Genomic DNA, 12,278 nt, shown 5'->3' with positions numbered 1-12,278 from the left:
TAATTACATGGATTAATTTTGCAGACGCATCGAAAGAACAACGTACGGTAGTTTGCCGAAATAATTTCGATAAATTTAGAAACACAATAGTAAAATGTGAGCACCGATTGCCTGTGATATGAGCACTCTATATATCTAGTACTTGGCCCAGAGTAGCGTAGTCGCTAAAGCTCTCGTCTTGGGTGCGAGCGGCTCTGGGTTCGACTCCCTGTGGGAACACTCAGTCGAAAAAGTGTAAAATCTTTTTCAGGTCAGCTATCCTGGGGGAGGATTTCCTCATTTACACCAGACAATTGCAGGTCCCAGGCTGCTTCCTTCCATCCCCAATCTTTCCTTCCTTCCCTTTCCTCGAATAATGTGATCGCCGAGGGACGTTATACGTGATATGCTAACATGATCATAGATGCCGAAAGCCCAGAAATCTAAAAATCATGATCCTAATAGTTGCAACATATGACTCATACTCTTTATTTCGTTAAAACTTGCCTTCCTGCTGTAGACTCTATAACTGCTCTAATTTGTGATAGATTACTTTTCGTTCTCACAATTTATGCCTAATAAGTTTTTAATTAAGTTTAATTAAATATTAAAATCATTATTCTATTACCGATGTAGTTAATAATAATAATAATAATAATAATAATAATAATAATAATAATAATAATAATAATAATAATAGCTTTCAAGCTTTCAAATAAACGTACCAGGTAGCAAAACACGTCCAAAAAACTATAACTTCTTTTATTGTGCAAAAGCAAGGACAAATATCCTAAATAAATCGCCAACATGGAGGATTAGTGCAACCTACAACAGACTCTTAAAAATGACAAATAATATAGATATGCTGATTGCCTCACAAGGTTTAAAAGGGAAATTGTAAATATATTATTTCATGAAAGATGAACACTGTAAATGGGTATAATACCTGTTGTGTTCTGTTTCAATAAATAAATATATAAATAATGCCCGAATAGTTAGCACGCATTTAATCTGCGCGCATGGTTTGGAGGCATTTGTTTTGATCCACATTTCAGAATGATACCTTATAACAGGGATGCAAATAACCACTCACCCACTCGCCCGGGGTGAGTGGTTCATCGATACGGGCGAGTATTTAAGATCAAACTGAAGGTAAGTAAATGATTTCTATTTTGGAATGTGGGCTAGTAGCTTTTTTTCTTGGGCTAGTAAAATTTTGTTGCTTATTTGCATTCCTGCCTTATAATGTTCACGATGCTGAAAATGCTTGTTAAACTGGAAATAAGCAAATAATAACTTTCCCTGTTTATATTCTTAAAACACTTTTACCATTAAAAAATTACGTAGAATATAAGTCTGTTTTTATATAATTGTTTGCTTGATATCTTCTACTTGACAATGACAACAGGGCCAGTTGAGATAGAGCCAGTAAAGCAGAAACGAAAAGAAGGTATTTTTTACCCTAAATATGTACTTTAGGGTAACAAAAAGGGAGGATAAATAAATTAAAATTTACTGGAAATTAGTGTTATGGTTTATGACTTTAACTATTATTAATGCTTAAAAAAAAAAAAAAAAAAAAAAAAAAAAAAAAAAGACGGAGATTCATGTGAAAATAAATGTCTGCGTTTGTGACATGTTACGAAACTGTTTCGCACTCTGGTATACGAACTTGAACCAGAATAACTTACACACACCAAAATGTGTGTTTTATTACTGGTCTTTGAAGAAATACTTGCAATGTGGAAGCAGATATGGTTTTCTTATTTCTGTTTTGGTGTTATTCCGGTTGAAACTTTCCTCAAGATGCTTGGTCGTAAGTTAACAGTGATATAACCTAAGGCTGTAAATGCTAGAGGCTAAGAAAGTTTTGCATGAAAACTCGACATGACGTGAACAGTTTACTTACTGAACTTCTCTTGTTTTTTCTTCTTCTTCTTCTTCCAAAGGAAGAGTTCCATATAACGTGGGAAATATATGATTATAAATAATCTACATGCTAGAAACAGGAAAAAGTGATATTAAGAAAGAAAAATTGCACTTTGCACTTTCATGGGAACTTAAACTCGTCTTTTGTCTGTGACCATTCATCCCGCTTCCCGCCCTCACACTTTCTATACCACGGTTCTCCTACATTTGATTATGTTACGTGTTATCCGCACGACTTGTGTGAATCTCCATGTTGTTATTCAGCAAAATGTAATTTATTTTGTGTAACTTTTTTTTTTCTTTTTCAGAAAGTAGAATATTTAATTTCAGACTTTTGTGATTTATCAAATAATTGAAACGTCATTTAAACATTAAATCGTGTCCAATGTTTTAGTTTATCATTTCTTTATTTTACCCTACATAAAATTGTTTTAACCTTGTTACTGCTTTTTATAAAAACACAAAGTTCTTTCTATTGCTATTATTTATTCCGCTTCACCCGAATTGGCGTATGGCATCAGCCAATACGCTCGCAGTGCGCTGTTTGCGTCAGGGAGGAATCTAATTATTCATAATTGATTTTGTTCGTATTTGTGGACAATTATGAATGATTAGATTTGTCACTGAAGGTTTGGTAACAGCTCACTGCGAGCTTATTGGATGACGCCATACGCCAATTTGGGTGACGCGGAGTGGTCTTTAATATACTGAACCAATTTTTTTACTCATAGTTTCCTTAACTGGAAACTACTACATGATTTCAATGTATTAGATTGCGTATTTTATTTTCTAAGAAGATTTTACATAACTTACAACAATTTAGTGTCAATAGTTCGTAACTTTTCCGTTAAAGGCACCACATCAAGTTATCGAACCAGCAATAAACTACTCTGCTAACTATGAATGTAATGCTTAATTAAGAAATTGCATATGCACATACGTACGCAATCTAAATATATGAGTGTAGTAGCTTAATTCATTTTAATTAAATGATAATCTCGTGCGAAAATTGTGTACAAATATTGTTCTGCATAGAATTTCAGAGCTTTAGTTAGTATGGAAATGCATGCAATTTGAGTGATAAGATTTGAATCTAACAAAGACTCGAAAAGAAAAGAGATCTAATAAATCCGCTGTAAAAATACAGAAATAATAATGTATTCCATCATGTCATTAAGTATTCTCTTAAAGAAGTGCACATTCAAATATTGAAAATCTTGAATAAGAAACAGGTATCAGCAATAATGTACATCATCATCATCATATATATTCTGCTATTATTGGCAGGTCACTTGCTGCAACTGAGAAACTTCCGTACTCCACGGTCTTCCACTAACCTCTTCGTCTTCGCGTATGATCTTTCTGTTTTAATATCATCCATTAATTGTAGTCTCCTTCGCCCCTCCCTCTCTTTCCCGCCACCACACCTTCTAGGACGTCCCTCATGATACAATCTCTTCTTAGGCAATGTCCCAACCAGTTTCTCTTCCTCTTTTTAATAATATTTAAAATTGTTCTTTTTTCCCCACCATTTCTAACATCCTCTCATTCGTTTTCCGCTCAACCCAGCTAATTTTCTCAATTCTTCCCCACACCCACACTTTAAAAGCTTCCAGTCGTTTTTAATCATTTTAGCGTAATGTCCATGCTTCTGACCCATACAATACAATACTTCACACGAAGCATTTTATGAGTCTTTCTCAACCTTTTATTCAAGGTTCCGCAAAATAGCATTTTCTTTCTCCTAAAGGCTTCATTCGACATTCGTATCCTTGCTTTAACTTCAAGTTCGCACTTCTTATCAAAACTAATAATATTACCCAGGTATCGAAAACTAGTCACCTGTTCTATTTTCTTCCCTCCTACTTCTATATTTGACACTGACCCTTCGTTCCAACAATAATATACAGCATAATTAATTAGGTATATCAACAAATGAAGTAAAGAATCATGTGTCGAGAAAGCAAGAAAAGATGCTTTCAACGATTGAAATTCGATCATGATATGAAGAAAATTCAAACACACTTTTTAATAACCTTACTACAATCATTATTTGAGTTATAATCAGAGAGATACACAAATATTATGAGTGTAATCTATAATTTATTGCTTGGGGCTACATAACGCAGAGCTCTACGATAATCTTTTCCTATATCTTTTGCATCTTTACATTTTGCTGTAGTGGATTTAAGTTTCTTTTTTTAAAAAAAAATCTTTCTAATGCAATACTCGACAATGATTAATATTTAAAAGAATGTATAAAATTAAAGATATCTCTGTACCCTTGTATCATATTTTTATGGTCTAATAGCAAACCAAGTAACATCTATTCTGAAATACCATACATGAAAAAATTAATATATTAAAACATTTATGAATATATTTGTTGCAACTTATTATAATTCTAAATATCTGTTTCTGAAAAGATTTGGATTGTAGAGTCATAAAATTAATATTTGTTATAATTGAATGATAAGATAAATTACAAGTAACAGCACTTGTATTTAAATTGGTTGTTACTGTTACACTGTTCAATGTACTGAGTGAAACGTTTCTTTATATTCTTCTTTCTTCAAGTCTGTTGGACATAAAATTATCACGATGATAGTAGGTCTACTTGTAGTGTAAATAATTTTGAAGCGAGATTGGTTAAGTATGTCCTTGAGGAATGGTGGTCGAAAATTTACTTCATATATTTAGCTTAATACAGACCTAGAATCTACCTAGCTTCATATATGGACACATATTCATTATATGATAAATAACTCCTTATAGCATGGCGATATAATTTACAAGGAAACACCAAACCATAAACAAGATTGAGGGAAGAAATTTTATCAGAATTCAGTTGTTACACTCTACCAATGATTTTTTTTCTCGCAAGGAAATCATGCTATACGGTTGAACAATAGGAATTCATCTCCAGTAAGGAGCGTTAAATTCAATATCAAACTAGTGATCTTCATTTTGCGTTTTAATAAAGTTTCTGCATTTCGCTATTGAACAAACAGCAACAATAAAATGGCAACTTGTGGTCAATGATTACAATTGATATTTATTCACACTTTATTCTAAAGTGACAAAATATAGCATTTTGCCACAACTGCCAGATTTTAGTTATGATGTAAATTGTTTTAAAGCAAAATAGTCGGTCACATGCTTGAGAAATTGTGGCCAAAAATCGGTCTCTCACACTTAATACTTGTATTAATAGATTGGATATGTTACCTGATCGAGTTAGGATTCGCTCGCTTATCTCAATTATACATTTAAAGGTATAAGAGATACTTCTATATTTGTCAGCGTATGAAATAGGCCACATTTAATATATGTATCTTTAGTTAAATTCCAATGTGCTTTTTAATAATAATAATAATTTTTATGCACTATGTCATTTCTTTTTTAAGATTTCCATTTTATTTATGAGCATTTTTTCTTTGTATTTTGCAGAAATCAAATTAACCATGACAGCTGCAGAGATTCCCGTCTGGGTAAATGGTCTGCAGCGCTGGATTACTGGAATTGGAAGAAAGACTACTTGTGATGACGTCATTAAAGTACTACTTCGTTCCGAGGGTCATACTGTGGACGACAAGGATGTTAAATGCTACGCCATCATTGAAAGATGGCGGAAAGTGGAGCGACCATTGGAAGGAAAATCAAAGATATTAAAAGTTTGGAAAACTTGGGGGGATGAGCAAGATGATGTTAAACTTACGCTTCGAAAAATTAGTCCTACTACACCCAAAGAGGTAAAGACTCTGAAAAGAAAACATCAGTCAAAATTTTGGCCTCAATCTCGGTCAAAGTTGGAAACAGTTCATCCAAAGAAATTATCACAAGAAGATGCTCGGTTCACTGAGAGTATGGAGAGGTTAATGAAGTTAATATTAGCTCAAGGTGAAACTATTCAAGCGCAACTTAAGAAACTTCAAGATCGAGATGACCAAATAAACCAAATTGAACACAAAATGCATCGAATGAGAATGGAAAAGTTAGGCACTAATTATCTTGTTGATACCTATTTAGCTGATGAAGATGATGAAAGTGAGGAAAGAGACGATAGTGGTGTTACTACAGAAGCGGGTAGTGGGAACGGAAGTGAACCTGGGAGTGGTGGAGCTTTACCCAATTGCTCTAAGAACATTGTCAGCTCCTCCACTTCTAGTAATAAAATGGGTAACAAAACGGTTCCAGAAGGTGAGACTGCTTCCGAGGACACAACCGATACTGATGTTTACACCAAAGAATCACCCGAGGATATACAAATGCTACAAGACGTCCGGTCTCAAATTGAAATGTGGGAGAAAGTATATCAGGTGAACAAGCATTTGGAAAAAGAAGAAGAAAATCTAGTGAAATTACATGTGAAGTTCAGAAGACTCAGCCATGAACATTGCCAAATGCTTAAAAAGTCCGAGGTAGGTGCAGAAGGGGAATCAAGTCAAGAAACATGTAAGGAACTTGAACAAGCCAAAGCAGAGCTGGAGCAACTTGTAAACATAACGGCGCGGAGGGGATTGGAAATTGAACACAGTTCTTTTATGCTGATGGAGGCTGATAGACTTTTGGATGGTAGGTATCGGTATATGAAAAAGCTTCAAGGAGAATTAGAGGCCACAGAGCACGAAACGGAGAGGCTGAAATACGAGTTAGATTTTATTAATCGTCTTCCACCGGAAGCTTTTATATTAAAGTGTAACCAGGAGGAAAATATAGCCAAAAGTACATTGTCTCAACCGAGGTGTTGTGACAAAGAAACAAATGATACTGATTCCAACTCAGATACTGGTCTGAGTTCTTTACATAGCAGCAGTGAAGAAGGCGTATATGTTTTAGATACTCTTGTTTAAATACGTTCTTTCCTAGAGCCTGTCTATCTCATCTGTGCCCTCGGAAAATATGCGAAACATACTTCGGCCCCACCCCCGCCACCCTCTGACGGAGGAAATCCTCCCTTTGCTTACGGAAAAGAAATGAATGACCTCCGCTGCCAAGTTATTCAATCGTTTGGTTTTAACGAGTGAAGATCGTAGACTACTTAGAATAGCTAACAAGACAGAGGACAGCGAAGTCCGTGAAATAATTCATTCTGGCAACGCTTCCGCATCTAACAATTGAAAACTCTCGGCCTTAACAACTTGCTTTTCCTCTTTCGAGGGAGGTACGGCAAAACACACATCGACAGCAGCGCCAGAAAGGTCACAGTTGAAATAGAAAGGCTCTAGTTTTGGATTGAAAAGAAAAGGAAATATTGCATTTAGTTCATCGCCCACTTTTGTCATGCTAGTTACCATTTCTTGATCACTTTGACTCATTTTATATTCATTAATATTTTTTACAGTTTATTCTGAAGATCATAATTTTTTAAATACCATTTTTATTGTCATTTGAAGTAACTGAAGTGAGTTCGTTGTACTCAAATAAAAAGTAATTGCATCAAAGACACCAATTAAGAATAAGAAGTATAGTAATATTTAACTTAACGTGTGCAAATTATTTTCTTGTTTTTTTTAAACCAATATCAAACAAACAATATAAAAAACAATATCATACATCATGTGCGACATATGATTGAAGGTAATAATTTGAGAAGTAAAAATATAAATGCAAAAGTAGTCCTTAGTTGTGTACAAACAATATTTAACGAAAAATGATTTTGTTCTGGTATAGCGTTATCTCCAAAGATATCTAAAATAGAACAACTAAACGAGTCCATTGAATTAATTAATAATAACAGCAATACATGAATAGATTCGAATAGTTTTGAGGACACTATCTGAAAATTTTAGATACTAGTTACTATCCTTTTAATGTCAAGAAAGAAATACTTCATAGAAGCTATTGTTGTAATACCATTATTTTTATAAAGAATAATGTAAGTAGCATGCATACAAAATCAATAAGGAGACAAAGCTTATGCACAACTAACTTGAACACTACTTGATGTTGCATTTCTATTATTCTAAGTAAATACTGTAACTTAATTCCTGATTCCTATTTCCGTAGTTTCAAATCTCCATTACGATAGTTGTTTCTTCATTCAGCTGTCTCTACTTTTATCTCCTTTAAAAGAAAGTAATTTTATTTAATTTTCCTTCCATCGTTGCTTTTTCTTTCTTCTTTCACTATTTTTAAGAATAAATACAGAAAATACTTTTAAAAGTATATTTTTTTGTTGTGAAATTCTTAATAGAATAAATGAATAAACTTACACATTAAATACTTTTATTACCCTTTAGATTTTTTTGTAAAAAAATATGGTTATTATTTTTGAGTGTACAAAGTACCATATAGTATACGACAAAAAATTGTAGTTTTTTCTTAATTTATCATATAAATGCCGAAACACTACAAATCATTTACATAATTTTTAATTTCTACCTCATGAATTCTATTATTCAAGAAATTGTTTACAAATCTTCCAAGTATTATGTATGAAATTGTACTAAGTTTTGGAAGTTTAAGTAAAATGTTATTGTAATTAAGGTAAAAAATAACGTATGGATATGTGTAAACAATTGTGTCTGTCTCTTAAATTGTGTTCACACACCACTTCACATTACGAAAGTGATATTTCAAAGCCAAAGCGAGTTAGTTGCTTAGATTAAATGATTGTAATCATACATAATGTAATTGTTTAAACATGTACACTTTGTTCAATATTTCACCGTCGTATTTTATTGACATGAGATCATATCATATTAAGAACAGATGAAAAACGGACGAAATAGGAATTATTCATACATGATCATCTAATGTCATTTTTGTCCTAAGTGCTGCTGTAGATTTTTTTTTTTACCTGTTATCACTATATCTACTACATCAGTGTATTTACCATACTACAAATGTCAGTAAATATAATTAGAAATATTACTCTATAATCTGATAGTAAACTTGCTGTTTTAAATTTAAAGTGTCTAATTAGTAACCAGAGAGACTATTGTTTTTCTAATTACAGTATTTGTTAGATATATATTTTACTGTGTGTGCTTTCTGTTTGTTATTAAGGAGTAAACTGTTTCAGGTTAATACTTAAAAAAATATTTGAATGTTTGTTGGGAGAAAGATCTTACACAAGGTTGTGCTGTGGGATAATTTATCATAAAATTAAGCAGCTTTGGCTTTATAAAACGCAAACTTAATTAAGAAGATTTTTTCTTAGTACGATTCTTATTTCTGTTTAAAAACAGGAGTAATTCATATTTAGTTCATGGAATGCACTTGATTCAAAAAGCAGAAGACATTTCAAGTGAATTAAAATTCAATAATTGAAAAAGAAAACAAAGCTAAAGTTCCAGATAAGTATTTATAAACATAGAAAACAAATTTTTCTCTGCTTCTGTACATAAGGTATTATGAACAGTTCATGTTCCTTGGGGTATATAAAATTATTTTAGTTTTTTAACTTTTACTAGAAGTGTAATCTTGAAGTTTGAACGAAACACTTGAGGGATAATGAAGAAAACTTCTGTAGTATATTGAAAAGTTATGTGTAAATTGGAAGTTGAAAAGTTATGTGTCAATTGAAAATGGGTGTTTCCTAAGGGATAGAGAGAAGGAAAACAAGTTTTAATTTAATTTCAGGATTTCCAATATGAAAATTTGTTATTAGAAGTGTAATCTTTAAGTTTGAACGAAATACAATTTAGAGATAACGAAGAAACCTTTCATAGTAGATTGAAAAGTTATGTGTAAATTAGAAGTGGGTGTTTCCTAAGGGATACAGAGAGGAAAAAAAAATTTAACTAAGTTTCAGGATTTCCAGTACAAAAATTTGCATTGATAAGGGAAGAACCACGTTTTACTTGAATAGAAGTGTATAACTAGATATACGTTGAAATGTGGTATCTTTAAGTGTTATTTAAATTTCTGATGATATAATGATAAAAAAGTCATCCAAATTTTCTTGGCTTTGATAGTAAGAAATCTTTCTTTCAACGAATATTAGACTAATGTATGTTGCAAATGTTTAGTTTAATTGTTTATAGACAGGTATTAATAAAAAATAATAAAAATGTTCGTTGAATTCCATTAAATATGTTAGGTAAGATATTTGTAATAAGTATACCATATACTATAGGTGCACGCTTGTGCAAAACTATAAGTAGATTTCAAATTAGCTTCATAAAAAAAGAGTACAAACTGTGAAAATGAGCGCGATATTATTATTATTACAATGTTCTTGTTTATGTGTTTAAACATATGTGAAATATAACTTTGTTGTGCATATAGTATATATACAATATGTTACTAAATAATCGGAAAATTTTAAGTGTTTTTTCCGTGATTTAGATTCAAACGTTGAGTTAAAAAACTACCGTGCCAGGGAGAAAAGAGGAATTCTCGGGAAAACTTTTCTGTTACATGTGAAAATATTTACTGAAACTTAATTTAAATTAATATACTGTCCTCCAGATATGTTAAACTCAGAGAGACTTGAATGTCAAGTCCCTTTTAACAGTTCTATATACTTGTTTGTAGATGACATTACAGTAAACGTAGCACTGCGGAGTAAAATGTTAGCTGCGGGTGCAAGGATACCTTAGTAAAAGGTATTCAATCTTTTTAAATATGATTGTACATAAATGACTTAAATTAAGGATATTAATTCGTGCTATTTCAAACGAAATTCAGAACTTTGGTTTGAACACATTGTTTGATCTTAAATGGACTCTTGTTATCTCCGTTTGCAGTCGTAGTAAGTGTTTAAATGGAAATATACAAATGTTATTAACTAGATTTTATTGTGAAACGTTTCAATCTGATTGTCTTCAAATATTCTGTCTCAAGTTTTTTTTCTTTTGTATATGTTTGTAAGTACATACCTATTCTATTTTGACGCATAGTGTGTCAGTTTGATACTAGTCACTATATTGCTATACGACAATGTTTGTAATTAATTAAATCAGAATCATGTAAAAAATATATTGTTTTATTTCCAAAAAAATATTTATCTATTAATCTGTCCCAAAATAATAATAATAATTATTATTATTATTGCTGATGTCTTATTAATTAAAACTTTATAAGATAGTTATGACTTATTCAGTTAATGTTATGATATATGACAATTGGAATAATTTTAAACAAAGTCTAATATAAGAAAAAGTGCGTGCGTGACGAAATACACAGTAAAGTTTTTTTAAAATTAATATCGCACTGTACTTTATCCACAAAATTAGTTTTCAATAGAAGAATTCTAGAAATTCAAGTGTGACACATTAACTTGCTGCATAACTCATATCACCTAAATGGGCATACTGTACGATACAGTTAATGTGATGGTACGTGTTGTAATTGAAACAAAATAAAAAAGATGTTTACGTGATAATTAAAAACAAAAGCACGCTGAGAAATAGCTGTTGAGACTGAGCAGTTCTTGGTCGGAGCATAGAAAGCTGCGAGGAAAACAGGATGAATGCTAGAGACAAAATTTGGATTGCTAGTAGTGTTTTTTTTTTCTTTCTTTCTTTTCCAACAGTTTCTACACTTAGACAATGAATCTTTCAATCTAGAACCCTAAGTGTCTACATTTAAATTTGTTAATGCGACTTTTTTCTTCGACATTTTGATTTTCTCCTATATTCACACTGGGATTCCTTATGAAATTCAGTGGGTGTGATGAACTTTTTATACGGAAAGATAGACCGTATCACATCTTACACGATATCTAGTAAGCTACAGGAAAAAATGTCAGAAGTCATAACCAAAAAGAAATATAGTTTAAAATATGGAACACCAAAGTATTATTTTGATAGGAAAGAAATCATTGCTAAGTCTTACAACTTCCTAATTAATTGTTCAATGACTTCAGAAGAAAGTAACTTTTTGACATCTGACGAATCACAGATCAGCACTATAGTACCACACACAGTTCGTTATTTTAGTTTTGTTGCTACGGATACTTACATGTTACGCATTATTCAACACGTAAATAAACGTACACTAATATTTCTACCTTAGTATCCACTATATTATAAGTATTTTGCATATACAGAGCAGTTAGTTTACATACGTCTTTATCTTGCGTTGATCCAATTCATAATCTCTTCTGTACTTACAAGGGAACATCTTATATTGATAGTAGCATTGCCCAATCAAACAATGCGAAATCGATAGAGGAGCGAACAAAAGTGAGAAATCCAAAGTTTTACGGGCCGACACCCAGAAACAAAGGAGATACAGAGGAAAGAAAGATCTAGAATGGTGAAGATAGCAATGAAAAAGACACATTGACACAGAAATGACTTCAAAATGATTAAAGTAATCAAAATGACATTTACACAACAGTATAGTAAGCAAACATTGTACCCACAAACATGCTCAATAACATCATATGTAATGCAGTGTTGCCAACTGACCACAAA

The 12,278-nt window shown here is 32.0% G+C and overlaps 1 protein-coding gene across 4 annotated transcripts in view; it reads left to right on the top strand.

The window, feature by feature from the left end:
• The window catches only part of LOC145670265 (uncharacterized), a 325,665-nt gene extending 314,831 nt beyond the window's left edge, over positions 1 to 10,834 (top strand). For all 4 annotated transcript variants that reach the window (XM_081738687.1, XM_081738688.1, XM_081738689.1 and 1 more), the window contains one exon: positions 5,359 to 10,834. In XM_081738687.1, coding sequence (XP_081594813.1) covers positions 5,373 to 6,761 — 1,389 coding nt within the window. In that variant the 5' untranslated portion in view covers positions 5,359 to 5,372 and the 3' untranslated portion in view covers positions 6,762 to 10,834. The remainder of the gene's footprint in view (positions 1 to 5,358) is intronic.
• The last annotated feature ends 1,444 nt before the right edge of the window (positions 10,835 to 12,278 follow it).

Source organism: Thermobia domestica, chromosome 14 (genome assembly GCF_964235325.1).
Source record: "Thermobia domestica chromosome 14, izTheDome1.hap1.1, whole genome shotgun sequence".
NCBI classification, from domain to species: Eukaryota; Metazoa; Arthropoda; class Insecta; order Zygentoma; family Lepismatidae; genus Thermobia; species Thermobia domestica.
Note: the sequence above shows the minus strand (reverse complement) of the source record. Positions and strands in the feature narration are given on the sequence as shown.